At 33.9% G+C, this 17,496-nt stretch overlaps 1 protein-coding gene across 4 annotated transcripts in view; it reads right to left on the reverse strand.

Annotated features, from left to right (window-relative positions):
* The window catches only part of LOC108744566 (5-hydroxytryptamine receptor-like), a 305,073-nt gene that overhangs the window by 228,189 nt on the left and 59,388 nt on the right, over window positions 1-17,496 (reverse strand). For all 4 annotated transcript variants that reach the window (XM_018480407.2, XM_018480409.2, XM_018480411.2 and 1 more), the window contains exon 2: window positions 11,645-11,688. In XM_018480407.2, coding sequence (XP_018335909.1) covers window positions 11,645-11,688 — 44 coding nt within the window. The remainder of the gene's footprint in view (window positions 1-11,644; window positions 11,689-17,496) is intronic.

Raw genomic sequence — 17,496 nt, forward strand, 5'->3', positions numbered from 1 at the left:
AAATAACTTTTGAAAAAACACAAAATTCGCTATAGTTCTTGAACAGTCCTCATATACAGGGACTTCTGAAATAGGTTTAGCGTCTCTGAACGAGAGACTCGAGTCGCTCATAAAGAGATCCTCATTTCGTATCCAGTCTCAGAACGAGAGACTCGAGTCGCTCATAGAGAGATCCTCATTTCGTATCCAGTCTCTGACCGAGAGACTCGAATCACCGAACGAGAGACTTGAATCTCTCAATAAGTGGTGACTCAGTAGACCTGGTTAAAATTTTCTAAGTTCAACATACTTCAGAGATCCCAGTCTTTCTACGAGAGACTCGAGTCTCTCAATTTTTCAGTTTTATTCATTCAGTCTCTCTGTGAGAGACCCAAATCTCTGAATTAACAACTTTATCGTTCGAGTGTCTTATACAGAGACTGTGAGAGATCCATAAAAACACCTAGGCAATAACTGAGAGACTGTGAAAGACTGTGAGAGACGCTCTCAGCGACGCTGAAAGACTGTGAGAAACGCTCTCAGAGACGCTGAAAGACTCTGGGAGACTGAGGAGAGACTGAAAATTTTTGTCTAGGGGATATAAAGCAAGAAGTGAAAAGTAAGTTTAGAACTAAAAAGAATTAAATTTTAAAATATCCATCGTGATAAAAACTGACACAGCATTGGTTTTTCTTCTCCGTTTTAGAAGTCCTTTTTTCTTGAGTTTGCTGCACTCCTCTCTATTTTCGAACTTAGGAGCGCTCGCTGCTTATTCTACCTGCAAAACGTCATCTGAAAAACATGATGTTTAATTAATTTAAAGTGACGCCAGGCACTCACTGACTTTAAGAGATAATTAACCCCCGACATTCAGTCTCGTACAACTAGCTATCTCACTTTTAAGAAAGTTGGAAAAGCTGCTGGTTGCATTGTTAACATAGCGAAAACGGAAAACGGCACGACACGACAAGACACGACGCGAACATCGGCCGCAATCGAGCAAATGGCATAGAAAAAGATGCGCTGCTGTTTTTGGTCCACCCCACAACACACATCCGTTCACCCACACAACCCCATCAAACACATGCCTATGTAATATAGGTTCATACGTGTACGTAGGTAAGTACAATACATCCATTTACATACATATCTATAATATGCATATGTATCTATATCAACGGTTGGGTACCGTGAATTGTCGGGAGAACATTTTGCTCGGGGATAAGGAGACGACTACTCGACTAGACTCAACTCGACGCACATGGAACGAGTGGATCGTCGGAGACAAAAGGCAGAACGCTCAAAATAATTAACGTGCCCAACAATGCCTGAAAAGGAGACAAAAAGACAATTAATCAGCACAATGAAAATATAACATGACTGACTGTGATGCGGTTGCATCGCTGTCGACGGAATGGACGGATCGGACGGGCAACAACAGGAGAAAATGAGCGAGCAAGTGAGTGAGTGGATGATGACGACTGACTCGAATGTTTGTTCCGCTTTCCATCGTTGCACCACCATCATCATCCTCATCACTGGAAAGCGCATTCAAATTAAAAAGATGGCCGTACGAACAGCAGGAGAAGTGAGGTATAATTATAAAAAAAGCACCAGCAGTTTCGGTTGAAATGAATCGCCGACGACTAAACGAAACCATGATTTGCCCCGCAATCGTTTTAATATCGTCTAAAGAATTAGCCGGAAATCGTCTACGGGGTGTTATTCCTAGACAAAAATTTTCAGTCTTTCTCCAGTCTCTCAGAATCTTTCAGCGTCTTTGAGAGCGTCTCTCACAGTCTCTTAATTATTGTCTAGGTGTTTTTATGGATCTCTCACAGTCTCTGTATGAGAGACTCGAACGATAAAATTGTTAATTCAGAGATTCGAGTCTCTCACAGAGAGACTGATTAAAAAAACTGAAAAATTGAGAGACTCGAGTCTTTCGTAGAAAGACTGGGATCTCTGAAATATGTTGAAGAAAATTTTAACCATGTCTTACTTATTGAGAGGTTCGAGTCTCTCGTTCTCTATGAGCGACTCATCTCTCTCGTTCAGAGAGGCTAACCAGTTTTTTTGACAGTGTCTCAGCGACACCAGAGAGACTCGATGATAGACGGAGACTCGAGTCTCGTTTTCTGAGATTCGGAGAGACTGAACATTTTTATCTCGGGCTACACAACCAGGTATCGAAAGATTGCTTATCTGAAACAAATTTCATAAACCATTTACTGCTTTTGTTTTTGACAAAAATCTCTACTGCAGACAAAACAATATCAATCTAGGACTGAAAAGACTTGAAAAACAGGAGATAAGTATTGGTAGTTAAGAATCTGATGAGTCTTGACCTTGAGTTACGCAGTGACAAAAAAGGCTCTTAAGTACCGTGGTACTGTCAAGTAGACTGTGAACGAAGTGCGACTTAAAATTAAATTTTTGCTATTTTGTCGCAATACAATCAATGTTTCGCATAGACGTATTGGAAAGATGCAAATGTGAAAATAAGTAAGTAGCCAATATCGCGTTGCTTTGTGTGGTTAAAAAAAAAATAATAAAGCAAACAAAGCGCTTTCGAGATTGATTAATTTTTCGTCATTTTTTCTTTTTTTATCAAATGGTTTTCATCAGTAACAAGTATCTGGGTAAATCCTAACACATTTTTGTGCAATATGCGAACTTGACTGATGAAGGGCTTCCATTAAATTATTATCGTCGAAATTGTATTTCTCGTTTTCTTCTCCCAGCCAATTTTTCAATTGGCTTCGTTATTTCGTTTCACTTATACAAACATATATGTATGTACACGTATGTGGGCTGTATACCTTTGTATCTACAGTTTCCACCGAGCGGGAAAACTGGATAAAAACGTTTTAAAAAATTACTACCGCATGATGAACGCAACTGGATGATGATAATAATGATAATAAATAATAACGTACTGAATCAAAAAGCATCCGATACACGAATACCGCTTCCCGTTTCCCTTTTCAATTTGTTTTTGTTGAAAATTGTTAGCTTTATTATACCTACTTCTGGTTTTATTCTAAACTAGCCCCATCGCATCGTGTTTCAACCATTTAGAATGCGATTTTTGCAAAACTTGTTCTTAGTACCTAATAGTTAAAATAAGCTAGCTTTCATAATTTCATTCAAATCGACCCCATAGTTTCGGCTGTGCCTTGATCATGAACATCAGTCAGTCAGGCAGGACAACTACTTTATGTCTATTTGCTTCAGTTTAATTTTGACAGTTTTAGATTGTAAAGTCAAAATTGTTATTTATTTACTTTACATTATTTATTATTGGAAAAATAAATCTACTGTACCTAAATACCTACTACAATGAAGAGAAAGATACCCTTTTATTTCTTGGCTGGTCCCTACTTTATAAAATTCGTGCATTTTTCTCTCTATTTAAACAATTTGAAGAGTCTGTCTCTATTTTTTATTACTTGTTAATGCCACTGTAATTTAGTTAAAGTTCATGAAACAATCGGTACTATAGTAATATAAGAGAGATACACTTTACAAACTGTTTAAATAGAAAGCATGATGCACAAATTTTATAAAGTACTAGCAGTGTTCCTTACCTGCGACTATCCAAGAAAGATAAGAGTATCTTCATTGTAGTAGATATACGGTTTAGTAAATTTATTGTTCCAGTAATAAAAAATAAAGTAAAAGATTTACAATTTTGACTTTATAATCCGAAACCGCCAAAATTATACTGAAGCTTTGATCAAATGATTTTGAGAATTCGGTTAAGTCAGAATAGCTTCTAGATAGACGTAGTTGAAAAAATATTTACATTCCACACGTTCACCAAATTATGTATATCCGTTCGTACGACAATAAGCCAAAATGACGTCAAAAAATGTATCACTTCTATTTTTGGTAAACATTTTGTCTTAGCTGTATACGGTTGTATTCACAAATTGAATTCAAAAGAACTAAATCAGTTTTGTAAAACTGAACGACAACACTGCTTTCGAAGGAATCCTTATGTGAAAACCTAAAAAATGTTTTGTCATCCACCAAAAGGTGACATTCTTAGTTAAAGACTAGCTTAATTTAAATCACAAATATTATTATACAGTGATTAAGATCCCTTTCTAAATCCATGTGAAATTTAAAATTTAAGAATTCCAATGAGAAAAACAATACAGAAATAATCAGAGAAGGTTCTGTTCAAAGGGTTGGGGCTGAAGACTCATTTTGTTTAATATAATTATAGAGTATACTTTAATAAACATTGTAAACTATTTGATGTGCTGTAAACTGCAATCAATCTAGTTCTCTAGTTTCAATTTTGAATAGAAAAGACTATAATTACAGTCAAAACCGTTTACTACGACATCGTTTAGAACAACATACCGGTTATATTGACCAAAATCATAGGTCCCGGCTGAATTGTGTTAGACCGCCTTATAAAAAACATTGGTTTTTACGATATTGCTTATTACGACATATCTCTTTAAACGACTACATTTAACTGATATTTTCGGAGAATTACATCTGTTAGAACGACCAGCTGTATTGTAAACATTTGAATAAGTAACAGTATCCACATTTGACATAGTAAATGACCATTAAGACCGCAAAATTAAACAAAAACGTGTCGAGTTTACGGTCTATTGTAATTCTCAGAATATCTGGTACTGAAGCTAAGGAGTTTATTGATGGAGATAACTCTATTGCAATTTGTTCACCAGCTACGGAAGATGATATTGTACAAGAAGTTCAAGAGGAAAATGACGAACAGGAAGAGACTGAAAACAATTTACAGTGCCAACTTTGAATAATGGTCTCAGTGCTGTCAGTGTATTACGAAAAATTGTTTTTTATTCTAATGAACAGTTTCATATGCAGGGAAATTATAACGATACATTAATTAAAATTCAATGGAAACTACAGGGTGCATACGNCGCAAAATTAAACAAAAAGGTGTCGAGTTTACGGTCTATTGTAATTCTCAGAATATTTGGTACTGAAGCTAAGGTGTTTATTGATGTGGATAATTCTATTGCAATTTGTGCACTAAATACGGAAGATGATATTGTACAAGAAGTTCAAGAGGAAAATGACGAACAGGAAGAGACTGAAGAACAATTTACAGTGCCAACTTTGAATAATGGTCTCAGTGCTGTCAGTGTATTACGAAAAATTGTTCTTTATTCTAATGAACAGTTTCATATGCAGGGAAATTATAACGATACATTAATTAAAATTCAATGGAAACTACAGGGTGCATACGCATGACACAAATGTTCCAAACAGACTAAAATGACAGATTTTCTTAATATAGAAAAATTGTAGTTATATGTACGTAATCTCTTTTTATAATACGTTTTACGTAAAATAAATAAAATGTAGTTTTATTTTATATATGAATATATTAATCACACATTCAATAATAGGTATTAGGTACTTAATAACGTCACCGGCTATTACGACTTTCGGTTTTTACGACCAAATATGAGTAGTCCCTTCAGTGCCGTTATAACAGATTTTGACTGTATATATGTATCTATTGTTTTCTTATTTTGAGTTTGCAGTTTTAAAATACTTTTAATGTGATTTTTCGAAGTAATTTTCGCATGATAAAATTTGCAATTTTCAACAGGTTTTAGAGATGAATCTTAACTATATTTTTAATTTGCTTTGATGTAGGTATATTATTAAAAGGAGGAAATAATTTATTTTTTCTTCGAATATTTCATTTATTATCTCTGCACAATATCAAAATTCTAATTAAATCGGCGATGAAAACCAAACTGACAATTATCTAATCACAGCGCTTCTGCTTGAAAGAGAAACATTCTGAATAAGAAATGCTTTCAAGTTTGCACGTGGAGAAAAACAAAACACTTCAAAGTGAATATCGTTTCTGAAATAATTCACGACTAAGTGTGCTGAGGTGATATAACATTTTTAGACGCTCATTACCTACTCTGTTCATAAAAGTTAAAATTAGTAAGCATTCAGACAAATAAAAAGTTTGCAAGCTATTGAGCCCTAGTCATCAAACACTCCTTTGATTTTTCACATGAAAGGACGCATAAAAACATACATCCTATTTTGAAAACGAAACGTTTGTGATATTCTTTTTTTATTTCTGCTATAATTGTGTGAAGTATGTCCGAATAAGTAAAACATATTTCATTGCGAAAGAATAGTGTCACGAGAAACTGCATTGTAAGGATATTTAAAGGAAAATGGAAGAGGTGTTGAATCATTAACTCCGTAAAAAATTAAGGAAATAGTGTGTACAGTGTAACGTCATCTAGTGTATATTTACTCCTACTCTCTACTGCTATTATGATATTTCAACTTATTTATCTGAATCGACGACGCAGCTTATACATATGTGAAAAGCATGTAAACGAATTAATAACAACGTTTAAATTCTTGGCCAGAAAGGATGGGTGTCAATAAGATATATTTTCCCCTGAAGAATTTTTGGTTTTTATTCATGTAGGTATATATTTACTAAGGGTAATTGTAATTAAGATAAAAGCCAAATAAAGTCAAATACTTTAATATGTATGTGACAAGGAATAATCGTTTTTTAAGGTAAGCAAGTTAACAAAGCAAATTATATTATCATTAATTAGTTATAAAAATAGTAAGAATGATTAATCTGAGTTTTCGCTATTATTATCAGACCACTGTGACATAGCGGCGTCGAAGATGTAGTCACTGTAATTGACCATTTGAGATTTTTTTTCTTCCAAGTACCTGTTGTGTCCTAAATACCAGAGAACTGCAGCTACATGTGCACAACAGCCCACGACTCGTGTACGTACTTTACACTGGCAGTACCATCCACAAACTGGTGGTGAAAAACAATTATTATATTGAATCCATGCATTAGGTATATATTTTTGAAGATGAATGTCGCGATTGTAATTGAGCACGGATTATATCATTTCTTTCCTTATGAACATACAGCTCATACAGCCCTAAATCATTAAACTGCTGTACCACTTACGTATACGTTCGCGCAATATATGAGCGCACTGGACCAACACTTTAATATTTATATATATTATTGTTAACAATATGCTACATCACATATGTAAAAGACAGTGTTGCAAGATTGCGGTGATGTATAAAAACAATGTAAAAACTACTTGAAAAGATTCCCTAATTACAGGGGAAATTACTAAGGTTATTGACATCCATTCTTTGTCGATACTACCAGACGCTTACCGCAATTTCGATCTTGTTAGATCTGATCAGCACACCATAAGCAAATCGAAAAATCTCCTAAAGAGCAAGCTGATGTAATATCGAAATAAAGGCAGAGATTCGCCATCTAGTGGGTATTTGCAGCTACTAATGTATTTCAAATTGTCTAACTGAATTGACCACGTTGCTTACATTAGTGAAAAGCGTAAACGAGAGGGTATTCACAAGATAAAAGCTGCTATATTCGTTTATTTCCTATAATAACAAGCAACCGCTTGGAATTAAGGATTAAAATGACGAATTCAGCTTCCACCATTTCTCATGGAAAATTGCGCACAAAACGAGTATTATAACAGATCGACTACAAATAATGACGAGATGTGTAAGTATTTATACGGACTATAATTTGTTACAGGAATTTTAAGCCTCACAGTAATACTGCTGTCAAGATCAGTAAAAACTCATTATTTCTTGATTTGACCGTTTATAATAACAGCAAGTGTTTTAATTGCCTTTTCAATAATGACAGGAATGTTGGTAGATAAGAAGGTTTGAGAATGAATGTTTCGTATAGATTGTTTCAAACTAATGGAGTCAGAGCGTAATCTGTATTTATGAACTGGGGCGCAATGTATGGGAAATCTTAGAGGCTTTCATCAAATTGCTTAATTTACGAAACATACCGAATATAAACTACATTTTCTCATCTTTATTAGCCGTTAATAAATGAGTCTTTTTTTGCTGGATGTGTTGATAAAATTTGTTTTCCGATTATTGGTTATGAAAGAAGAATTGAACTGTATATTTGCCTTTTTTTAATTCTTTATTTAATATAGTCGGCAGTCGTACCTTTCAGAGAGTAGAAAACTTCTCACTTCATCACTTCCGACTTTGTGACATTTTTTTTTACATTTTTAGCTCTTATTTGTGGCAATAGTAGGGCGGCCCAAATTTCCTTTAGTGACGAAATTAAGGGACAAAAACCCTTATTGAATTTATCTTTGCAGGTGCAATTCATCAAAAATGTTACACTACCTGCGTATCTCCCATATTTCGATATAACAGCAGTGGCATTCGTTTGAATATACCTTTCTGTATGTTTTCAAACATTTTGACCATTGTAGACACAGTTATATAACAGAATATAAAACGTGTTTGGTTTGAATGGTTCCATAAAGTTGTAATTACACTTAGGCATAAGCAAAGGCAGCCTATTGTTGGCAGTTTTATTGCATGAGCCACCACTTTAGTTGACTCAGAGTTAACCTAGTTATAATTTGTGTACAATTCCAAAGTCTAAAATACCTCTTATACTGAACGCATTTGCCTTTGCATGAAATTTCATTGATAATTTCTAGAAATTTGAAGGGTCCCGGACCAGAGGACCCTCTTTCCGCTTTAGTCCACCACTGGTTACATAATACAAAGATAAAAAGAAACCTTAAATCATCACAACCACACCACACGAAAAGATATGAGACTACAGGTACTGTTCCAGTCGAACCACATGAATATAAAGTATACATGACAGTATTACCACAATTATTACCATATATTTAAGGATGGAGTTTTTGAAGTGTAAAAAGGAAAATAATTTTCCATATTTTCAATAGGTTGAATTGGGTTTGGTTAACATTACAGAAGTGCTCATCATCATAAGGTAAGGTCGTCAGTCTTAAGACTAGTTGGACACGTATCTCCACTCTTTCCTATCCTGAGCTAATCTTCGCATTTCCCTAAAACTAGAACAACCCACATCCTTAACTATCTGCGAACAGGTCTACCTCTGCCCCTTCTAACTTCCGTTTCCGAGAAGGTGTCCTACTAACCTATCTCGCCTATTTCTTATTGACTTCCATAGAGTCCTCTGTTCTTCTATTCTTTCTAATACCTCTTCATTCTAACCTCTTCTCCACGGTATCCTCATCATTCGCCTGTAACACCACATTTCGAACGCTTCTAAACTTTTCTTTTCCGCTACAATAATTATTTTAATTGTTGTGAATTTCTATATATGTAAAAGCAAATAAACTAAACTATGTAAAATGTAGTAGGATACATAGTATTTGCCACTAGGTACCTAAAGAAGTCAAGGCTTCAAATGCGAAGTCACAAACTTTGGACTGCTTATATTTAATGAAAGTTTATGAAAGAAATTGGTTCAATTAATAATTGGTTTGAAATATGACAGAAATGTGAAATAAGTACTTCTTTCCTTTTAAGGTTATTATTATAGAAATTAAAGCCGAGTTAGAGGTAAAAACGCAATTTAATACCGCAAATAATAACACCTACATTTCGCTTTTAATGTAGGAAAGCCGTACATTAAAGGCGAAAAGCAGGACTTTATTTCTATAATAAAAACGAATACTTATTCTTTTAATTTATTATGTGTTCCGAAACATGGTAAGAAAGGTTTTGATGCCGTAATCCAAGATCCCTTTGCGTATGATAGAAATCGTGAACAAAATATTAAACCATGTTTACTGTGTCACATGAACAATGATCATTGTTTACGGTTTCGTTTTAATGTATAATATACCGTCACTTTTAATATTATTACTATTTCTATATTTTGAACGACATCCCTTATCACACGTTACGGCGGCAGTAGCCAGCGTTACCAGGTGAATTTCCTATGGTTTTTACTGAAATTTCCTTTATTTTCCCGATAATTCTTATGATTTCCGATAAAAAGGATGTTTAAAAAAATTAGACCTTTTTTTCTTTAGTTATTCACAAGTGTTTAATTAATTTTTCAAAGTGCAAGTAATCTTTAAACACAAAAATTATATTTTAAACTAAACAAAAATCTCCTTTTTTCGAGAAGAAAACTACTAACGAAAATGTGTACACCATAAATTCCTTTTAGGGAAATAATCCCTATAATTTATAAATTATTCCTATTCCTATACTTTCATAGATCCCATTAACTTTGCCGTACTCCCCATAAATCCCTGTAATTCCATAATAATTTTTGTAATTCCTCCGAAATTCCAAACAAATATCCTGATTTCAGTAATTACTAGAGTAGGTTATAATAAACATTTTAAGTGACTTTGCTGATATTTTTGGTAAAATATTGGGAAAGAGGAAGTGTTGTACTATTACGCCGCTACATAAAAAACCAATAATGTTTATAGATTTTCAAAACAGTAATCTAAACTTTTACTGGAATCATTTAGAAATAGAGTTTAAATCGACAAAGCGGCGAATTTTACCATTCATTTACGAAAATGGGTTTTGAAACATAAAGACGATGTTAGTAGTAATCCTTATAAACACTTTACTCAATTACGAACTTAAATTCATCAATTTTCGTCTTCCTTGTCGTACTTTAAATTGAGTTTTCCCAAATAGAAGTTATGATGACTTAACATTTCAGTTCGTGTTTCGAATCAATATCTTGACGAAAATCTTTTTGAAAACAGTTAGAATTCGTCAAATAATATGCTTAATCACGCCGAAACACAGACTAATGATACGCTTATCGCAAGCCAAGAAAATTTTAATTTGTTTATTTCCATTACTATTATATTACCTATAATAATATTTTTGTTATTTCGTGGAAGAAAAAAAGTAAAATTGGGATGACAGTGGGGCTAACTGAACTTTTTTCTGTACTTCATTGCAGGTATTTGTATTCTAATATTAATTTTTACATAAAATGACTAACTTTTATAGCAAATCGATGTTCATTGAAGATTGAACATTATGTCAAATTTGTTTAGAAATTAACTAATTGCACAAAAAAATATTTTCACTCTGAATCTTCATTGGTCTAATTTACCCTGGCTTCCCTTATCCTGTTTTTCTGGTAAGTGGTTTCCAAGGGTATCCAAGGTTATATTCTTATACCTACCATATTTCTTAATCGTTAAAACCCTAAATCTCTTGACCTGAATTTACCATTGAACATTGTGTTGTCCTCACATTTACAAAAGGATAGGTTTATTTCACATGTGTTTTGTGCACGGATATCAGACAAAGAAAAACTCAAAGGAGATCACAGAATTTCGTTTAAACCTTTGTATGTTTTGATGACTGACATACGAGGGTGGATTGATAAGTTTCCGGCCTAACCAAGAGATGACGCCACTAGGCCTACCTTGAGGTGANTTTCTTGGTCAGGCCGGAAACTTATCAATCCACCCTCGTACATCGAGAACAAATATACAAAAAAATTCTTCTGAAATACCGAATTGTCGCTTTATAGCTGCCTTTTAGCTATGTTCTATATTGTATTCAGGGTCGCGATTATAATTTCGAAAATAAAAAAAGGATACCAGTTACCTACATGTAGGACGCAGTAAGTGAGAAAAACAATTTTTTAAAGAACTATAACATGATCCTTCATACAACACTACAGATTTGTTATTAGTTTCATGTCTCCAAGTTAACAAGGATATGTTATCCAGGTGAAAAACAATACTTGAAATGGTATGTTTAAATAGACACAAGTTTTTAAACTTACCTGACAAACAATATGATATTACCAGTTGTGAAACGAGTACGCCCCTGTAACAAAAATTGGAAATTAAAAAAATAATAAAAGAAAGGCAGAAGATATAAGTGAATGAAGTCTTAATATAATCTTTCTGAATTATCTGAGTTTTTTATTTTGCGGTTGATATGTATGCGTCGCTTTAATTGTGCATCAAATATTGATACCAGCTTTGCTAGTTTTTATATTTTTTATTAAACGAGCGCATATTGATATAATACCTACGTAATATACTAAAAGTTTGAAAAAAACAACGTCAAATAACACTAGATATTAGTTGAAAACTTTTTTTAGTTTGCGAAAAATTTGTAAGTTAATTTCCATATTGGAAAGTTATTTTAGTAGGATGGGGTAGCAGATTGTGAATAAGAAACCAAAAATAATAATCATTGTCTCCCTTTTTAGGCCTACTACTTCTACTTTTTAATATAACAGCTTTTCTATGTTGTATCAGGTATTAGATCGCTTATGTGACGAAGTTATTACTGTAAAGTGAAGGTAAAGTACAAATCTGGCATTTTAGTTCGAGTTTGTTTTAACAGGAGTATCGGACCTCTTTCTTTACTAATGCCAAAGATAAGCAATCTTTGTGATGATGGATAAAATTTGTTCTTTACATCGTTTAGGATTTAATGGCGTTGTCCATGGATCTTTAGTTACGAATGCAGATGTTTCGTCCGCGGTGCAGCGTTGAGAAGTTATCTGAAGAGGCTGGAGTTCGTAGCGACGAGGCGCGCCGTTCGAGAGCGCCTATGCACACACAACAAAGCGTCATCGACGTCGTCGTTCTATAGTCGACAACGCCGGCACCGAGTCCAGATAACGGGAACGTGTTTAAAAGGTTTTTTTGTTTGTCGCGCCATCGCTTCCGCAGCCAGGAAATCAATTTCACTCCCTCGGAGCAAACACACATTATCCTTCACCAACAGGACGAAGGACAAAAAGAGGACGTGCGCGACCGTCGTGTTCGCTGAATAAAGAGCGGTAACTTTATTTACATGTCTATAACGACGGGACGAACAACTATCATCCATCCCCGACGATATTGACATATTAATATTATTTATAGCTATAAATCTAAAGTAATGTATTACAGTCGACTGACTTGGATACCTATCTAACGGTATCGAAAAAAACTTTTGGGTGTTTCATTCGCACCAGTCAGTAATACTGGTGGGCTGGCAGTCCCTCCGGATTACGCCGGAAGGTAGGGCGGAAGGTCTTCTTCAGTCTCTTTTTAGGAATCGTGGGAATGGGTGGGTGGTGGCTCCAGTGAGAAAGATGAAACGGACGAAATGAAGACACAAGAGAATGGAAGATTATTTGTGGAATTATTACTGCCCCAGCATTTGCCACAGAAAAACTTGGACTAAGGCAGACGGATTTGGAATCGAACCAGCGTCCTCCCGAATACTAAGCGATGGTCTAAATCTGTAGGCCATGCCGCTCGGTACGGTAACGAATTTAAGTAACGATTGTCTTTGACACTTCTTGGATAGGACTGACTAAATTCTGAAAAACTATCCTACAAAATAAAAACCACCATAGCTGTATTAACGTCTAGCAAGGTGGGGTCAGAGATAGCTTTAATAAAAATGGAAGTGGTATTGACAGAACAGTACTGTATGAAAATAAAAAAAAGTAAAAGAAAAATATTGGTATACAAGGGAAGAAAAAGTAGGGAAAGAGCGAATATAAAGATAGGAGACGAAAAATTAGAAGAAGTGGCTGATTTTAGGTATCTAGGAAATCATATAAGTCAGGACGGAAGGAGTAGTAGGAATATAAAGCAGAGGATAGCGCAGGGTCGAGTCACTTTCTATAAAAAGAAGTCATTTCTGTGCTCCCGAACGGTTAATTCAGATATTCAAAAAATATTGTTGAGGGTGTATGTTTGGAGCGCAGCGCTGTACGGGTGCGAAACATGGACGGTCGGAGCTGCGGAAACGAAAAAGTTGGAAGCATTCGAAACTAGGTGTTACAGGTGAATGACGAGGATACCGTAGATAGAGAAGATTAGAAATGAAGAGGTATTAGAACGAATAGGAGTACAGAGGACGGAAGTCAATAAGAAATGAGCGAGATAGGTTGGTAGAACACCTTCCCAGGCATGAAGGTCTAATCAGAGACATATTATAGAAGCGGGAGTTAGGAGGGGTAGAGGTAGGCCTAGATTAGATTACTGTTGATGAACTAAAAAAGCTGTAGAAAAGTGTTCCGTACAAAAACTGTAACGTAGAATTTTCTCAGGACTACGCTCCGAAAACTTTGGTCCAAATAGCGAGAATGTCTTTCTTTCTGTTTTCTATTTCCATTTACAAGAACGTAGATCCTAAAATTGGTATCAAAGGTATTTGTCTACTCAAACAAGAAACAAAAAAAGTACCAAAACGGACCTAAGTTTTATTTATTTACCTATACAAAATTCGAGCGATCGGGTGTAAGTGCCAATTGAGTATTTTCCCTAGCATTGGAATGAAAATGTAAATTCAAATTAAGTACCCTCTTGTAAACAGACGACGTGGCAAGTAAACAAAATTATTAGGGGATGGGGGTCTCAAGAGGCTTTCTTGATAAATTAGTCATTCAGTTTTAATTAACAAACGCGTGTAATTTCTTATCGATACAAACCACGTTAGAGGACGGTGTTTAATTGCATTCGATAAAAGGAATTATCTCGTTAAGCAAAGTAATCCTATGAGCAATCATGTTCGTTTTAAACCCATTATTTTATTCAAGTCGTTTAGCGTAGAGGAGTTTTAAATCGACATGCGATTATTTTATGCTACCGACGTATAAAGTTTAATTTTCCAGTGTGTTAAATAAATCATAGGCATTATACAGGTAAGGCAAAAATTTCACCGAATAGAAATTACACATTACTTTGACTGTATTTTTCTTTTTATGCCACACGAGCATAAATTCTTAATTTGGTGAGCGTGTGGAATATATTTTTTCAACCACGTATGTAGATGTCTGAATTTTTGCGGCTTCTCTGGAAACTGTCCTAAACTAACCAAATTCCCAAAACCTTCAACAAAATATTTAAATTGCGTCCACAGGATATAAATATTTCTTTGTTGTTTATATTAAAAGATGATAGAAGGTATTTAAAAGAATTTTTTCATACTAAACTTTCGACGTCTATGTACTTCTTCAATAATTTTTGCAGCAATAAGTTCCTCTGACAAAAAATAGCATACTTTAATAATAAACAAAATAATCTATATACATACATGTATAAAAGTCGTTTTAGTTACACTATTTATAACTCAAGAACGGCTGAACCGATTTGGCTGAAAATTGGTGAGGAGGTAACTTAGAACCAGAAGGACATAGGATACTTTTTATCCCGTTACCATGGAAAAAAAGTGGTATAAGAAAACGCAACTGACAGTTAAACGTAATGTTGTCTATGGTTGAGTATGGTGTTTTATTTATAGTCAGATTTACCTAAAACATGCCTTTAATGCTTTTTCATATAAAATTAGTGACATACATACCTATTTTAACATTTTACAAAATTCTACCTCTTTAGGAAGCTGAAAGGGGTTTGCAAAGATTGCATGTTTGTTTTTGGTCCGATTTACTTTAATCTGGTTAAAAAATTCAACCTCTGTTGGGGGGGATGAGTGGTGAAGAGGAGTTGCAATGTTTAAATGGAACATATATGTATTATTCGTGGTCAGATTTACTTGAAACTTGGTCTTAATGGTTTCTCATTTAATTTTTGAAAGACCTATCTCGACATTTTAAAAAATTCAACCTCCAAAGGGGGGGGGGGTAAAGAGGTGGTGCAATGTTTGGGACATACTTTATTTGTGGTTGAATTTACTTGAAACTTGGTATATATGCTGTTTGATATTATTAATCAAATGAAAAGAGGTTGCAACGTTTCCATGGGATATATTTTATTTGTACTCGGATTTACTCGAAGATTGCTCATTTTTGAAATTAAGCAAATACGTGCTTTGGAAATTTTTAAAAATCAACTCTTAAGGATGAAATGTTGTTGTTACGTTTGTATTTGAAATCTACATCGACATTACATAAAATTAAAACGTTGTAAGGGTTAATTGGGAAGGTTTTATGGAGAAACAACATTAATTTCTGCGTGCGAAGCCGCGAGGAAAAGCTAGTATACATACTCCTTAATAATGTTTGTCATAGTTGCTAGTTGCTCTTCAATGGGTTATATTGTTTATTTAGAACTGAAGGTGGTTCACCCTAGTTAATTTCATTATTTTATGCTCGTTGTCATATCATCTATCTTTTATCTTTCAAAATAACACTTTTCGCTTAAAGATTGTATAGAAAAGTAAAATGTAAGTAATGAACAATAATAATCGTCAAACTAGGGCCATTTGACCACAACAAAAATATGTAAATAAAAATTAATGCTATTTTTACTACTATCGTTGTAGCATTTCCCTCTGCAAGTAGAAAGAACCTAATTTTACATTATGTCAAAGTAAACATTGCTTTGGTGAAAGGATCAAAGCGTCCACGATTTATTTATGTTGGCTTTTATAGTTTATGTGTATGCCTTTATGATCTTTTAATCGAATTTTGATGCCTACAGATAATGGTATGTTGTATGTCGGTTATTCTTTGAACCGGAATTGAGACGCGCATTATTTTCTTTTCAATCATTAAAATCATGTGAAAAACAAAATTATAATTCTACATTGCACATGTTTTATAGCAGTTTCCGTTAAAAAAAATCATGTTACCACTAAATACTCAAGCAACTTTTACATTGAACGTTTTTATTCAACCCTTAATTAAGATAATTATCATTCCGTTGCGGTACTTTTGACAACGTCTTTATATTAATTAACACGAAGCAAATTGTGGTTTCCTTTAGATACAAATTTATGCTTTTGACGGCCCTAACCAGAACCTTTCAGTAAAAGGAAAATTCTATATTTTAATAGATTTTATTAATAGAATAAGATTTTATTGAAGAAAGATAATAAAGATGCTGATATTTGATGGACTGATAATTATCTATAGATAAATATCGATATTTTTATTTTAATCTAAAGATCGAAATCGCGATCCGCGTCTGTCAATTTCGACAGAATACGGTAATTATAAGTATTATAAATTAATATTATAGTGTCGTTCAAATAAAAAACTTAACGTGAAATTCGTGATCATGTCTGGATTAAACTCTGACAAAAGTGAAATCAAGCCCTACGCAATAGTCAAGTTTCTCAATACTAAAACTAATGAGATACAGGTAGATCTTATTCCTTTCTCATGGATGTTCAATGAAGAAGGACAAGACTTTTGTTATTATCCTAACGATGATGAGTACTCTAACATTCCAGAATGGTTAGCTGATCTCAAACCGTACAAGGAACATTGGAAAAGCTTCCCAATTGACATCCTTTCATATGCAGGTAATTATAAATAAGATAAAAATAATAATCAAATTAAGTTTTCCATATTATTTTATTGCATTTTTATAATTGTTTTTCTTTACTGAGATACTTTTCTATGATTTCTCTTTAATAGGTAATTTAAAGCAAGGAAAGCGAAGATTGAAAAGATCGTACACTAAAGAAGATATCAAATCTACGGACAACGAAGAAACATCGTCAAAGGATAAACCTACAATATTAGCAGAAAAATCAGTACGCCAGGAATTGATGAAGTTTCAATGATGTCGCGAAGTGAGTTTTCTTAATTAATTATAACTGATAAAAAAACGTTATTATTTTATCGAGATTCTTTTCTTTACTTAAAAAAAATTATAGTTTTATAATAATACATTCTGTCTCTTATTCGTAATAATTATTTTTATTTCAGTGATG

Source organism: Agrilus planipennis, unplaced genomic scaffold, assembly GCF_000699045.2.
Source record: "Agrilus planipennis isolate EAB-ADULT unplaced genomic scaffold, Apla_2.0 scaffold28, whole genome shotgun sequence".
Taxonomy (NCBI): domain Eukaryota; kingdom Metazoa; phylum Arthropoda; class Insecta; order Coleoptera; family Buprestidae; genus Agrilus; species Agrilus planipennis.